This window comes from Microtus ochrogaster, chromosome 7 (assembly GCF_000317375.1).
Source record: "Microtus ochrogaster isolate Prairie Vole_2 chromosome 7, MicOch1.0, whole genome shotgun sequence".
Taxonomy (NCBI): Eukaryota; Metazoa; Chordata; class Mammalia; order Rodentia; family Cricetidae; genus Microtus; species Microtus ochrogaster.
In genome coordinates this window covers 36,767,450-36,784,224 of record NC_022014.1, presented here as the reverse complement: position 1 = coordinate 36,784,224, position 16,775 = coordinate 36,767,450, and the positions used below count along the sequence as shown (strand labels likewise).

Genomic DNA, 16,775 nt, shown 5'->3' with positions numbered 1-16,775 from the left:
CCCTTTGTAGACCAGGCTGGCCTCGAACTCACAGAGATCCGCCTGCCTCTGCCTCCCGAGTGCTGGGATTAAAGGCGTGCGCCACCACTGCCCGGCAGATCCTGAATTTTTTAAACATCTAGTTCTAAAATGATTTCTAAACATTTCCTTATTTTCCAACATCTGATCATCAACATAATGATGGATAATCACAAAATAACAATCTTGTACTTCTTTATACAACTTTACCTTTACTTTCCTTTTTGCTTTGAGAGGGCTCTTTCTTTTTTGGGTTAGTAGCCTGGCAAGGGAGGCATTGACTCACATAGTCCTCCACCAATTGATTTATGTTGAAAATTTTGAGTGCCTCAGTAATTCTTTCAATTCTCTTTGGCCTAAATGTGTCCCCCTGTGTACTTGGTAGATAAGGGACTTGACTGTTTAAGGTTTGACAAAAATTATCATCTTTTTAGTCATGGAATATTATTTTAACTGGGCAAAGATGTATTAATTTGTTTATGCTATAGAATATTTAGCTGTGTAAAGGTGTGTTACTTTTGTTTATGCTGCATTTGTTTAATTATGTAAAGATGTGTTGCATATTTTACCTTACCTGGCTAAGGCACCTGACTAGTCTAATAAAGAGCTGAATGGCCAACAGCTAGGCAGAGAAAGGATAGGTGGGGCCAGCAGGCAGAGAGATTAGGAGGAGAAATCCAGGCTCAGGAGGAGGGGAAGGAGGAGGAGAGAATGAGGGAGGTGCCCAGGGCATGAAGCCAGGCATCTTTGCCAGACACAAGAAGCAGTCAAAATAAGATATACAGAAAAAAAAAAAAGTAAAAAGCCCCAAGACAAAAGGTAGATAAAGAGAAACAGGTTAATTTAAGTTAAAAGATTCAGCCAGAAACAAGTCTGAGCTAGGCAGAGCATTCAAACTAATAGTGTGTCATGATTTGGGGAAGATGCCTGATGTCAAACTATGACCTCTACATGCAAACCAATGAACATGTGAACACACAAACACACACAAAATAAATTTTAAAATTTTAAGAAAAAAAATCATCCAAAAAGTGACTTTTTTTTTTTGTTTGTTTGTTTTTGGAGACAGGGTTTCTCTGTGGCTTTGGAGACGACAACGTTTTTTTTAATTAAAAAAAAAAAGTCTAGTCGGGTTGTCTGTCTTGTTTTATCTTTTAGAGGATTATGCGGCTAGGCATCCTTTGAACTCCCTATAGAGTACAGGCTGGTTTTAAATTTATGATCCTTTACCTTCAGGCTCCTGAGAGCTAAGTTTTACCACCACACCTGGCTTGAAAAAAATCTTCTTAAATTGATTTTAATTATTTGGTCAGAGGAAATGAATGCTCTCACGTTTTATTTGGCTTGAAGAAGGAAAAAAAAGAAATCCCTTTAATTTAACTTCCTCACCAAAAGCCACCTTCACTGTTTGACTTCTACTTAGATATCTTCTGGCCTGCTTAACATTTGACAAAATGATTGCTGTTCTTACCTGTATGTAATAACATCTTCAGCATAGCCAGGTGGTGGTGGCGCACTCGGGAAGAAGAGGCAGGCGGATCTCTGTGAGTTCGAGGCCAGCCTGGTCTACAAAGAGCTAGTTCCAGGACAGGCTCCAAAAGCTACGGAGAAACCCTGTCTCGAGAAAAGAAAAGAGAGGAAAAAAAAAAAAAAACCAAACCAAAAGCCAAAAAACATCTGCAGCTATTCTAAGCCACTAGAGCCAGAGAGGCCAGGCAGTGGAGGCACACACCTTTATTCCAGCACTCAGGAGACAGAGGGATCTCTGTGAGTTCAAGGCAAGCCTGGGCTACACAAGAGAAACAGAGCTCACACAAAGGTGACCCCAGCACTTAGGATCCCACGCCTTTAATCTCAGCACTAGGGAGGTGGAAACAGGAATGGGCAGAGAGAGGAATATAAGGCGGGAGGAGACAGGGGTTCAGATACAGTTCGAGGTTTTGTAGAGACAGCAGCAGTCTGAGGATTCGTAGTGATAGGATCGCCTCTTTGATGTGAGCATTGGTAGAGGTAAGAACTCACCAAGTCTAGTGGCTGACTGCTCTGCTTCTCTGATCTCTCAGCTTTCACCCCCTAATATCTGACTGGGTTTTTATTATTAAGACCAATTAGAATTTTTGCTAAATCTGTATATACAGATTTAGTTTTCATCAAATTTTGAAAAATTTTAATCATTAGTTATGTTTTTTTCTGTATCCCAACTTGTGCCTCAAATGTTTGTTAGCTGGCACACATTGTTTAATAGCATTTGTTTTACTCATTTTTTAAAAAATATTTCCAGTTTTTTTCTGTTTGTCTTCATGTAGGAGTCAATGTTTTCTTGTGGTTCCTAAATGGCAACTGATTTCATTCAATGTCATTTTCCACCTCTAATATTTATTTCAGGAACTTTGGTTTTTAAATCCTGTCTTCTATTTCTCCCCACTATACTGTTTGCCTTGACATTTCTCTTAAATTTTGTCATTATTTTTTTACATTTTGCTTATTATTTAAATTAATTAATTAAAAAACCCTATCTTTTCTCATTTTACATGCCAAATCCAGTTTCCACTTCCTCCCCTCCTCCACCTTCCCTCTCATCCAACCCCAAACCCACTCTTCAGAGAAGGCTTCCCATGATCATTATGATCATTATTATTTTCAATATTATTTCGTGCATGTGTGTGCAGGCATGATGTGTATGGGTGGGTGCACATGCTACAATGGGCTGTGATGGTCAGGACAGTTTTGTCAGTCAATTTTCTCTTTCTACCTTTATGCTATGTTCCTTTAAGGAGGGTTAACTTTTGTTTTTTTGTTTGTTTGTTTGTTTTTCGAGACAGGGTTTCCCAGTGTAACAGCCCTAGCTGTCCTGGAACTAGCTCTTGAAGACCAGGCTGGCCTCGAACTCGCAGGGATTCACTTGCCTCTGCCTCCTGAGTGCTGGGATTAAAGGTGTGCGCCACCATTGCCTGGCAACTTTTGTTTTGGCATACAATTGTATGTAGTCTGATCCTTCCAAACTGCTTTTAAACTTTGTTGACATATATTAGGCTTCACTTAACTCCAATAGTAAGACATAACTCCCTATGCTCAGTATTCTTTGTTTATTACTGTGGCCAGAAGAAACACCAACTATTCCTAGCCCCATCTTTTGGATATCAGTCAACATCTAACTTTTGTTTTTTTTTTCCCTAGAGATAAGCATATTTTTTAAAATTATTTATTTATTATGTATACAACATTTCTGCCTCTATGTATGCCTGCATGCCAGAAGAGAGCACCAGATCTCATTACAGATGGTTTTGAGCCACCATGTGGTGGCTGGGAATTGAACTCAGGACCTCTGGAAGAGCAGTCAGTGCTCTTTAACCTCTGAGCCATCTCTCCAGCCCTGAGATACACATTTTCATGTACATCCATGAAGACTGGTATCTGGTCAATGACTTGAAGGTCTTCCCAAGTATCTCTATAGCTCTTTTTTTCTGGACAGCATCTTCTTTTCTGATGCCCCGTTTCATAACTGCTATAAATAACCACATCAAGCTTTTCCTCTCTAAATGTTCCTTTTCATTTTTAAGTTCATCAAATCTGGCTCTGTTCAGACTTACCTTCTCTACTTGAGAAGCCAACTGCCAACAGTGGGCTAGGGAATACTTCAATTCTACTGCTTTTGGCCGGGTGGTGGTGGCGCACGCCTTTAATCCCAGCACTCGGGAGGCAGAGGCAGGCGGATCTCTGTGAGTTCGAATCCAGCCTGGTCTACAAAAGGAGTTCCAGGACAGGCTCCAAAGCTACAGAGAAACCCTGTCTCGAAAAACCAAAAGAAAAAAAAAATTCTACTGCTTTTGAAGATCACATACTGTCCACTATCTGGAAATATATTTTGTTTAGTTCATCAATCTTGCAGTTCCTTATGACGAAAGGTAATTCTTATAGCAGCTAATGCTTCAGAGGCAGATACAGAAGTATCCTAATATCATATATATGTATATATGCATATGTGTTATGAGTGCAGGTATCTGAGGAGATCCGCAGGCATCATACTTGGTGTCACAGGTGGTTGTGGATTTGGGGAACCAAATTCAGGACCCACCCAAACAAGAGCAGTATGTACTTTTAACCACAGAGTCCTAATTCTAGCTCCTCTTTTAAAAATTATTATTAAACAATCAAAATATGTGCTAGTGTGTTTATTTATTTACTTTACAAAAGCCAGGCCAGGGGCAGAGAAACAGTTCATTTGGTAGAGTGCTTCTGTAATATTCGCAAAGCCCAAGGGTTACTCCTAGCACCATACAAACCAGTTTTGATGGCACAGCCAATAATTCTAGCAGTTGGTATGCAGAAGTGGGAAGATCAGAAGTTCTAGGTGGACATCAGTCAGAAGACTTTGAGCCTAGCCTGGGCTACATTAAGACCCTGTCTCAAACAAACAAACAACAACAACAACAACAAACCCCAGCAACGAAAGGCTAAGTCAGAATGCAAGTCACCCTTACCTTCGTAGATTTCTCCAATGGTTGATCACAGTGTGCCTGCTGCATAACGTCACTCACTATCATTTTAGCAATCTTCCAAGCTAGTTCCTCTTGAGCCTGAAAGAAGTTATTCACATTGTTGATAAAGGCCCTTCATTAGGAGAATCAAGATACATATAATCAGTCTTCCAAACATGCTTATCATTTGGGTAAAGCACCTTCCTTATATATCAAAGAATCTGGGCACCGCTGGCTGTGATATATTAACATGTACCTCACGGTCTTACAGAGTCAGCTACTGAGTAGCCAACATCGTGATTACTTTCTATGTTTGAGGTCAAAACAGAACACTTTTCTTTGTCCACTCTAATCTCTCAATGTACTTAACTATTCCACACGACTCCTGCTAAAACTACAACTGAAACTGCCGAAGAAAACATCTCCACTTTTGTCTTTACATTACTGACCTGGTGGCGGTGTCAGTGGTCACAGTCTCTGAAGATACTTTTATTGCTACCACTGGGCAATTATGAAATGCTAAGTGGAGCCTTCCTTGTTACAACCAGAATAAGAGGGCACTGACGTGTCATCTGTGTAACAAGGAAGCACAGGAAGAGGCATGCAGCCTTCCTGAGACAAGGGTAGGTTCCCCGCTTCTGTAAGACTCACCTCATCAGTATTTCCTTGCACCCACTTCTTCATAGCTTGTGAGAACATGAATCCTGGTGAGCAAAGACAAAATGAATATGGATTTTAATGTAATTTTACGTTACAAATGATTTTGGAGATATCTCTTAGACATGGATATTCTTTCCTAGTTTCCTATTAAAAACATTAATAAAAACAGTTCATATCATTTCTATAACACAATGTTTATAATAACTTTGTGAAAATCGTGACTTAAAATGCTTCTAAATAGCTGTTTCAGGATTCTGGATTTTTCTTCTACTCTCTCTTCTCAGCAGATGAAGGTGGTTAATGTTAGACTTGTAGCTATCATTGAGAACAAATCCTTAATCAATATAATGGTTTGGTATAAGAATCTATCAACACATCAGGAGACTGATGAATGAATTTGTTTTTCTCTTCAGTTTGAAATATTCCTTCAAATTTCTCTGTGTAGTCCTGGAACTCACTCTGTAGACCAGGCTGGCTTTGAATCCACAGATCTGCCTGTCTCTGCCTCCTGAGTGTTGGGATTAAAGGCGGGCAACAACAGGCAATAGCAGTATTTCTTTTCTCTAAAACACACACACCTTCAAGACATCATTTATTTATTGGGGGTTGGTGGGAGCTGGTGGGAATTCCTAACTGTAGAACTCAGACGACAACTTAGAAGAATAGGTTCTTTCCTTTCACCATGGGTGTCCTAGGAACTGAATTAAGGTTGTCAAGTTTGGCCACAAATGCCTCTACTCCCTGAGTCATCTCACTAGCCACACATTAATTCTTCAGGTAAGATCCTAATTAATTCACTAGCTAAAATGAGCCTAGATATACCATTCACAAAAAATACAAAATCCAGATCTTTTTCCTTCAATAATTTTTATTATTGAAGGTTTTCCTGAAAGAAAGAAAGAAAGAAAGAAAGAAAGAAAGAAAGAAAAAAAGAGGAAAAAAAAGAAAAGAAAAGAAATTGCCTGGCAGTGGAGGCACATGCCTTTAATCTCAGCACTCAGAGACAGAGGCAGGCGGAGCTCTGTCAATTTAAGGCTGGCCTGGTCTATATAGTAAGTTCCAAGACAGTCAGAACTACATAATACACTGTCTCACAAAACAAAACAACAACAAAAAATTTACTTATTTGTTGCTATGTGTCTGTGCACATGGGTGTAGGATCCCATGGAAGCTAGAGCGAGCACTGGATCCCCTGGAGCTGGAGTTATAGGTGGTTTTGGGCCACCTTATGTGGGTCCTAGAAACTAGATTCCAGTCTCCTGAAAGAGCAACAAGCATTCTTACCCACCAGGTCATCCCTCCAGCTCTCCGTTTGAGGTGTTAAATACTAATCTGATCATCAGTTATTGCAAAGCAGGGTCAATAAAATCTCACCCGGCTGCTGAATTATGTGCTCACTACTGCACCACTCTCCTGCAACTGCCTGACTTCTAACCTTCAGGCTGGACTCTTCCTTCTAATTCCTGCTAACATCTTATCTCACTTCAAATTCCCTTCTTAGTACCACTCCTACAGACTTACAGTCTTCTTGATATCTATCTCTCTTCAGCACAATTTCTTTCAAATTTTACTGCTGGAAAAATACTTCCGGCCAGCAGTTAGCTCTGAAACCATGTACCATAGAGTTCAGAGTTCAGTCTCCAGACTGAGGCACAGAAGGGCTCTCCCAAAGACAGGGACAAGGAGGGGTGCCACTGGAGGGACACATGCTCATATATTTTTGAATTCCTTGCTATTAAGATTTATGATTTTTATGTTTGTTTTTTGAGACACACAGTTTCTTTGGTGTAACCCTAGCTGTCCAGGAACTCACTCTCGACCAGACTAGCCTCAAACTCAGATATCAACCTGCTTCTGCCTCCAGAGTACTGGAATTAAAGGAGTGTACCACTACCACCCAGTTGTTGTTTTAAGACAGGGTTTCTCTGTGTAGCTCTGGCTGTTCCAGAACTTGATCTATAGATCAGGATGGCCTCAAACTCAGAGATCTGCCTGCTTCTGTCTCCGATGGAGTTGAAATTATGCATAGTTGTAAGTCACTTGCCCTTGAGTGCTGAGAAGTGAACTTGAGTTCCCTTGCAAGATAGAAAGTTTTCTTAACTATTGAACCATCTACCCAGTCCCTTGCTATTTTTTGAAATATAACTTACTGTTTGTCCTGAAATAAAAGTTCTCATATTTTCAGAAACATCTAAGATATTCACAAGCACTTTTAATTAAATATATACTTATTATTATTACTGGGGAAGAGGGGCAAGAATGTGCTATGACCCAAATGTGGAAATCAGAGAACAATTCTGTGGAGCTGGCATAGGTTCTGGGGACTGAACTCAGGTTGCCAGGCTGGCATGGCAAGAATCTTAACCCACTGAGCCATCTTGACAGCATCCGGATCTTTCTTAAAACTTTACCTTTGTGCTCTATTACCAGGGTTTTAAAAGTCAAATCAGAGTTATAGTTCAGTAAAGGATAAAAATTCACCAAAAAAAAAAAAAAAAGTAAAAAAAAAAGCCGGGTGGTGGTGGCACACGCCTTTAATCCCAGCACTAGGGAGGCAGAGGCAGGCGGATCTCTGTGAGTTCGAGACCAGCCTGGGCTACACGAGCTAGTTCCAGGACAGGCTCCAAAATCCACAGAGAAACCCTGTCTCAAAAAACCAAAAAAAAAAAAAAAAAAATCCAGTCAGTTGTCCTTAGCAAGGCAGGCAGAGCAAGGGAGTTAAACTCAAAACTCTCATCAAAGGATAATCTGAGTCAAACCCCTGGAGTTGCTATGTGTGATGATAGTGTTTTTTTTAAAAATATTTATTTATTCATTATGGATACAATATTCTGTGTGTATGCCCGCACACCAAAAGACGGCACCAGACCTCATTACAGATGGTTGTGCGCCACCATGTGGTTGCTGGGAATTGAACTCAGGACCTTTGGAAGAGCAGACAATGCTCTTAACCACTGAGCCATCTCTCCAGCCCGTGTGATGATAGTGTTAACTGTCAATCTTGACACTGCGGGCGACACCATTCTCTGGTTTGAGTTTTGAAGTCTATAGATGAGGTACGGGAACTGAGCACCCGCATGCATTTACCATTCTCTGTTCCGGCTGTGGATCTGATGTGACCAGCTGCTTCGAGCTCCTCCTGCCTCCTCCTGTTCCCTGCCATGATGGAGTGTACCCTTGACTGTGAGACAGTATAAGCCCTTTCTCCCTTTAGTTGCCTTTGCTAGACTATTTCATTACAGTCGAACAGTTTAATCTAAGCCACAAACCTCTTGAGGCCCCAGTTTCTTCATTTGTGGATCATCTAAGATCTACACTATCTTGAAAACTCTAGTAAGTTCTCACTGCTTAGGGCCAGAGCAGTATCTTTTGAGTATCTGCAGACCAAACGGTTATGTATGCATAGATAAGAAAACTAGTCAGGTGGAGGTGGCACTTGCCTTTAATCATAACTCGGCAGGAAGAGGCAGGCCGGATCTCTGTGAGTTCAACGCCAGTCTTGGCCTAAAAAGCGAGTTCCAGGACAGTTTCACAGAGAAACCCAGTCTTGAAAAAAACAAAAAAAACAAAACAAAAAAAACCCAAAAAAAACAAAAAAAAAAACCCAAACAAAAAACAAAACTTACATGTCTATGCAAAAGGCAACCAAATTTAAAAATGACTTTGTTCTGAAATATAGCTCATAGTTTTATCACTCACATAATCACATAATGGAATTTAAAAATTAATTTATCAACAAATGTTGACTATTATCTGGTAGGCACAATTTTAGAAACAGAATATATTGCCAAATAAAGATATACCACCCCTGAGTTCACAGTGCTAATGTTGCAATTACGCAAGAGGAAAGCTATCTATACAACAGTATGCTGGTGGCTCCTGTGGGCAGGCAGTCTGAAAAAGAATACTGAAATGACAGCACTCGGGAGGCAGAGGCAGGCGGATCTCTGTGAGTTCGAGACCAGCCTGGTCTACAGAGCTAGTGCCAGGACAGGCTCCAAAGCCACAGAGAAACCTGTCTCGAAAAAGCAAAAAAAAAAAAAAAAAAAAAAAAAGAATACTGAAATGAGGAACAAAGCTGCACACAGACCACAGCACCACAGCAGGGCAGCAACCACAGAAGTTCCTCTGAAGGAAGACACTTTAGAACTGCAAGGCATAGCTCAATTTTAGAGCTGGGCTTGTGAGAGAGCAACACCATAGCGACCAGAAGGGGCGATCCTAGGTTACAGCAAGGAGGACAGATTTTATCCAGGTAGGAAGGAAGAGGGTGGATGACAAGCATGACAAAGCAGTAACGTCTGGACCTGACAGTTGACTATGATGCATTCTCTAGTTCAGTCCTTGTTTCACAGTAGAGGATAAGGGGGAAATGAAAAGTAAAATCTCACGCCCCTCCATTTTGTATGCTAAACTGCTATTAAATGTTCTGTAGCTCTTTTTAGGTGGTATTTTAATATATAACTTCAATATTAGGCGGGAGTCTCAATTTTTGGCCTCAAACTCACAGAGCTCTCTGCCTGCGTCAGCCTCCCAAGTGCTTGAATTAAAGGAGTGTGCCACACACTGCCACGAAGAATCTTTGAACAATACTACAGACAAATATTTTCTGCCAAAACATATAATTTCCAGTTTATAAGAAATGACAAGAAAAGTAAACTGAGTAACATAATTAGAAAAATCTAGAAGGCAGATAATGCTGGAATTAACCCGATATGTTTAACAGGTCAGAAGTCAAAGAAAGGAACCAAGCCAGAGAAAAACTGACAGACCACACCCTTTTATTTATAGCTATGAAATTTGGCATAGTGCTTGGCACTCAGGATGGCTGAAATATTTTCTGAATGTAACAATCAATTTCTATGCTCCTGGATCACCAAAGCCCATGTGATTTAAAGAGCCATCTTGACAACCAAAGGACACAGCAGTGTCTACAGACATGCTTAATCAAACAGTATAAACTATTAGCCTTGATTTCATGGAATGTGTCTTATTAAGAGTCTCGAAAAACAAAAACACAAAAACAACAACAAAGAATGAGTTGAAGTAACAGGCTGGAGAGTTAGATCAGGGGTTAAGAGCACTTGTTGCTTTTGCAGAGGACCTAAGTTCAGTTCCAAGCATCATATGGTAGCTCACAATCATCTGTAACCCCAGTCTCAAAAGATCCGAGCCCCTCTTCTGCTCACCATGGGCATCAGGCATGCACATAAAACTTGCAGGCAAAAAAAAAAAAGCCTCATATACATAAAAGAAACCTTAAATTAAAACAAACAAAAACCCATAATCATCTTAATGGAAGGAATTGCTGGCAGAAATGTAATCCTGTTGCCTATTCCTCTAATAGAACACAAACCAAACTGCTTTTCTACTCTGAGCCTAGCTCATGAGCACCATTCCTGACTTAGACACTGACTAAAAGCCTCTTTACTTCCCTAAACTGCTGTGTTCAGCACAACTGGCTGCCAAAACACTTCCTTCAACAAGTCCCGTCACATCACCTCTCTAATCCAATGGGCCACGAGCTCTCTAATCTCTGCAGTGCTCCTTACTACCATCTACTCTGGACACACTGGTCTTGGCCCTTGCTCGTTTGCTGTGTTTCAATTCAGTCCTCTACTCCCTCCAGACACTGCTAGACCCACACCCCTCTCTTCCTGGAACCTTGGGCCACCTTGAGCCTAGGCTAACCTTTCTGAATATTACCTTTCAAATGCTACTTCCCACTTCTCTGACAATCCATTATCCTGCCTTTTACACTCATCACTAAGTATTTAACAGACGCATAAGTGACGTTTATCTGTTTACTGTCTCCTCCGCTGTCATGTGAGTTGTAGAGAAAACAGCACTTCTTTTCTCCTAGGCACAGTAGACACTTAATGTTTTTTAGAATGAATGGCATGAGGAGATTGAATAATTAGGATGAACAGAAACAGAGAACTCAAAAGTCATTTACTGGCTATGGGCGCAGCTTAGTAGAACACTGCTTAGCATGTACCAGCACTAAAAAAAAAAGTTTCACATTTTCTTTCTACACTCTTCACCCAAACACCTTAGACAGCTCTGATGAAACAGGAAATAAATCGATTATATAGGCAAATGAAGTCAACTAGAAAGCAAGCTCTCTTTGTTCTATATTACTTCAATAACTTGCAATTTTCCTTAAAAAAGTAGATCATTCATGAAAACAGTAGTGAAATTCTTTATCAAAATATAATTGTATTAAGGCCCAGGGAGTAAAGCACTTGTGCAAGAGTGAGAAACTGGGTTCGATCACCAGCACCCAGGTGAAAACCAGGTGTGGTAGTGTGTGCATGTAATCCTAGTACTCCTATGCAGAGGAGGAGGTGGAGATACTCATACTCACACATCTAAACATCACACACACACCCTACATTAAGAATACATACATACATACATACACACACACATATATATATATCAATGCACGTATATATTTGCATTTAAAAGCAGATAAAGCACAGAAGAAAACAGTGCTATTAAACCCAAAAGAATAACAACAGCTCCTATTTTAAATATATAAAGTAGGGCATTTTCTTTTGCAAAGTTAGTATCTGACAAATTCTAGATGTCATCTGAATGGATCCACATTTGTTTCCAAAAATTTCTTGGGTGAACCAATGATTTGAAACTGGGATCAGTAACAAAGAATGCATTTTTATTAAAAAAAAAAAAACGAACAGTTAGGTGTGCGTGTATGCCTTTAATCTCAGACCTCAGGAGACAGAAGACAGATGTATGTGAAATCCAGGCCAGCTAGGACTATTCAGTGAGACTCTGTTGAAGAAAAAAAAAAAAAAAGTAAGAAAGAAAGAAAAAAGAGGAGCTTAGGAGACGGTTCAGTGGGCAAAGTGCTTAAGTGCTTGCTGTGTTCAGATTCCCAGAACCCACATAAAAAGTTGGGTGCAGCTGCACATCTGTAACCTCACTGCTGGCATATGAGTTGGTGGAGACAAGATGGGAGGTGGGGTTTGATTGGTCAGTCAGTCTAGCTGAAAGGCAAATTTTAGGTTTTGTTAGAGACCCTGTTTCAAAAATAAAAGGTGTGATTAAGGAAAACAGTCCCACGCCAGTGCAAGTGAGTAAACACGTCTATATACCAAATACACGCAATGAAAAAAGAAACAAGACTTTAGTCTGAATTATAGTGATATTTTATTTGTGCCTTAATAAATAAAGCTTGCCTGAAGATCAGAGTGCAAAGTTAGCCACACTGGTCAGTCATATAGGCCAGGCAGTGGTGGCACACACCTTTAATCTTAGCAGCCACACTAGTTAGCCACAGAGGTCGGGCAGTGGTGGCGCATACCTTTAATCCCAGCCCTAGAGAGGAATAAAGATGGGAGCAGACAGGAGCTCAGGGTCTCAGTCTGCAGTCACGCTGAGCACAGGTTCGCTCAGCCTTGGTAGAGGTAAGAACTCTCCAGTGGTTGACTGCTTTGCTTTCCTCATCTTCAGTTTGAACCCCAATATCTGTCTGTCGGTTTTTATTCATGCAACACTAAAGCTTAAGTCTTGACCAAGTCATTCTTCTACTGACTGTTATATAAAGGATTTGGATTTCAACTTATTATTTTCCTTACATATTTCATAATAATCTTCAGTAACTGAGGAAATTTAATAAACTAAAGGGTCACAGGATAAGACACAAGGCCAACATAGACTGAATGTATATCTTTAAATAAAAAGGAAAAACAATGTATCCCTTCCTGCTGCACCTTCTGTAGTAGCAAAGTTAAGTTCAATAACTTTTTACTCAAAGGAAGAGATTTTGTAGAGATATTTACACAAAGTTCCCATACGCAGAGAGTTAAAAAAATCTGGTAGTTAAAAATCACTTTAAACGTTAAATAATCCTTCACTTACATATTTGGTATCTAATGTGAGCAAAAGTTTACTATAAAGAATAAAAACTACTACATACAACCTTTAGATTTCTTTACGTCAGGCTCAGGCTCAGATTCCCGGATGAACTGCCCCAAGTCACTGACTCTTCCAAAGGACATCTTCCTAAACAGGATGAGAAGAAGAATGTAATTTCTAAAATTCAAAACCAAGTTTAAGTAGCTCACCTATAGTTCAATAGCTGGAAATACAATTCATAGCAATTCAAGTTATTCAAAGTGAGGTTTATTTGAAACAGAACCTCTTTTCACGGAGACATTCTCTAATTCAATGGAATTCCTTTTAAAACCCCCAAAAAGGTTTATGAAACATAATAGTAGGTAATCCAAGTTCTAAATTTCATACAGAGAATAGACACAAGACTAGCCAAGACAATTTTGCAAAAGAAGAAACCAAAAAAAGTCTGATTTGCTTTACATGATCAAAATATATGACAACTTTGGGATGAAACTGTAGTTCTGTAGTGTACAGTGCATGCTAGGTCAGTACAGAAGACAATAAAACTAAGACAACCAACCAAAACTCTCCCCTAAACTCATGAATGAAATCACTAAAAAACAGGACAGCGTGTAGTATCAATTACACAAAAATGAGCAGCAGAAAATGTACAACAGTGTAACAGTGACTGCCTGAGCAGGAAGGGAAGAAAATCATCCCTTACGAGTGATTAAAGGGGACATTAAACTTACGTGAACTTACTGCCAACAACCTCTTTTGTAAAATTTTATTTGCACTGGTATTTTGCCTGTATGTGGATGTTTGTCTGTATGAGTGTGTCAGATCTTGGAGTTACAGACAGCTGTTAGCTACTATGTGGGTGCTGGGAACTGAATTCGGGTCCTTTGGAAGAGTATTCAGTGCTCTTAATTGCTGAGCCACCTCTTTAGCCCAAGCTCATTCTTTTAATTAAAAACAAAAAACAAACCTATTTGTAACTACAAGTTAAGAGAAGAGAAGTGAAGCATGTGTTCTGGTATCTATGTATTATTTTACTCTGGGAAGGGGGTCTTATTTTACAGACATTCTTTCTAGGAGTTTTTCTATTATATGGCATGTATGTGTGTCAGCATACCAACACACACAAATTTATTTGCCTTGAAAAAAACTTCATAGGTGATAAAATAATAAAACTAAAACAATGAAATCTTTAACGATGAAAGTGAAAAAAAATCATCAATTCTTTTCTGACCCATTTAGTATTTTAATATATATATGTAAATGAAACATTTTGTAACTGACTGGTGGTGGCCTCTCTCTCTCTCTCTCTTTTTTTTTTTTTTGAGACAGGGTCTCTATGTAGCCCTGGCTGTCTTAGAACTTGCTATAGAAAGAAATCTTCCTGCCTCTGCTGTAATAAAAGACACGAACCATCATGCTTGACTATCAACTCTCTTTTTTGTTTTTTGAGATAGGGATTTTTCGTGTAGCTCTGGCTGTCCTGGAACTCAGTCTGTAGACCAGTCTGACCTTGAACTCACAGGTGTCTGCTTGCCTCTGCCTCCCAAGTGCTTGGATTAAAGATGTGCACTAGCACCAATTGACTTTCTTTATTTTTTTTTCAAGACAGGGTTTCTCTGTGGCTTTGGAGCCTGTCCTGGAACTAGCTCTTGTAGACCAGGCTGCCTCTGCCTCCCGAGTGCTGGGATTAAAGGCGTGCGCCACCACCGCCCGGCACCAATTGACTTTCTTATGTGAGGTTCTAAGTAGATGAACAATTCCCTAAGAGTAGATTTCATCTTCAAGAAAACTTATTTGGACTTTGTCTACCATTTTCTTTTTTACAATGTATGCGTGTATACTTGTTCGTGTGTATGTGTTTGCATGAGTGTGTGTGTGTGTGTATGTGTAGGGCCAGGGGTTGATTTCAGGTGTCTTCTTCAATTATTCTTCACAGTATTTATTATTTTTTTAAATTTATATTTAATGTATTTATTTATGCAGTTGCATGGGAAGCTCATACACCATAGCACTTGCGTGGAGGTCAAAGGATAACTTACAGGAGTTAGCTTTCTTCTACCACGTGGGTCTCGGATTAAACTCAGGTAGTCAGGTTTGGCAGCAAATGCCTTTACCTATGAGCCATCTCATTGGTCCCATCCATCTTAGTTTTTGAGCCAGGCCTCAAAACTGAACTGTACCAAGAGCTTCTTGATTCAATTAGACTGGACAGCCAATGAGCCCCCAAGGATCCTTCCTGCTTCCCCAGTTTAAAAATACAAACCCATGCCTGCGTTTCTGTGTAGGTGATGGAGGTCAGACTCAGGTCCAATCCACATACTTGCACAGCAAGTCCTTTGTCTGCTATTTTCAAAAGGTCACTCTAATCATTAAACATTACTAAAAGCCGGGCAGGCAAGATGTCTCAGTGGGTAGAGGCACTTTCAGCAGCAGCAGCCTGGAATCAGAGTTCACACCCAGAGGGTGGTGAAAACAGAGAACCAACTCAACCAAGTGGGTTCTCTGGCCTCCACATCTGCACCACGACCTGTGTACCTACACATACATATCACATAACCACACACACTTAAAAAAAAGATTCTATAAAGCTGACACAGCCATTGTGTACTTTCAAAGACAATGTGATTAAACTTTTTGTTTTCCTTGAAGCTTTTTTCTAGACTTCTCAGCCATCCAAATGCCACTGTTGATTTCTGACAAAAGCATTAAGGCATGGTGAAATCCCTTTCACAAACTGTTAAGATCAAGTACAGGGTAAGTGATCATATCTATACAAGTTTATGTGTCCATCAAACCACACTGAGGGTAGGGTATTCACACACATAGAAAAGGAAATCAAATCTACATAGGTTTAAGTAGTCATCAAACCACATTTAAGAAAGAAGTTACTTTATGTGTATCTAGTAAATGTCAGTAAGTGAACTATCTTGTTGTCGTTCTATTCTAGGCTCAAAACCCCACTAAGTACATTCCTAATAGCTACATAACAAACAAGCAATGTCAGCATCTTTTCACTTTATGTGTATTTTTGTTTTTAAGATCCAGACTTTAAAATAGCTAAAATGGCCTTACATGGTGGCACATGCCTTTAATCCAGCACTTGGGAGGCTGAGGCACACAGATCTCTGTGAGCCTGGTATATGTACTGAATTCCAAGCCAGTCAAGACTACATAGTGAGACCCTGTCTCAAAACAAGTGACTAAATAAAATAGGTAAAATGTAAATCCAATGGAATGTGTAAAGCAGGCAGCCTAGAACACAGCATGTAACTATGATATCATCAATCTGATACATATTAGTGGAGAGAAGATGGGAGTGATGCATTCTACATGCTTCCTAGACAGTAGACACCGTTTTAAGTGTTTTTCATGTATGACTTCCTTTATGCCCTTTAGTGAGTTGCAGTATTAAATATGAGACACTAATAGGTTAAGTAGCACGCTAAGAAGTGGACAGACTTGAAAACGCAAGAAACCCCTAGAGTCTTCCTTTAAAATTTGTTTTGTGCCAGGTGAATCTCTGTGAGTTCGAGGCCAACCTGGTCTGCAAGAGCTGGTTCCAGGACAGGCCCCAAAGCTACAGAGAAACCCTGTCTTCAAAAACAAATAACCCCCTTAAAAAAACAAAACAAACAAACAAAAAAGCCAGGGGATATTGGTGCACACCTTTTTTTTTTTTTTTTTTTGGTTTTTCGAGACAGGGTGATTCTGATCCAGTGTTTGGTTAGGGGAACT

General features: G+C 39.8%; 1 protein-coding gene across 1 annotated transcript in view; it reads right to left on the bottom strand.

Moving 5' to 3' along the window:
- Positions 1-16,775, bottom strand: part of Akap10 (A-kinase anchoring protein 10) — a 67,538-nt gene that overhangs the window by 1,898 nt on the left and 48,865 nt on the right. The window contains exons 12-14 of the mRNA XM_005349894.2: positions 13,105-13,187; positions 5,148-5,200; positions 4,500-4,595 (exon numbers count right to left, since the gene is read on the bottom strand). Coding sequence (XP_005349951.1) covers positions 4,500-4,595; positions 5,148-5,200; positions 13,105-13,187 — 232 coding nt within the window. The remainder of the gene's footprint in view (positions 1-4,499; positions 4,596-5,147; positions 5,201-13,104; positions 13,188-16,775) is intronic.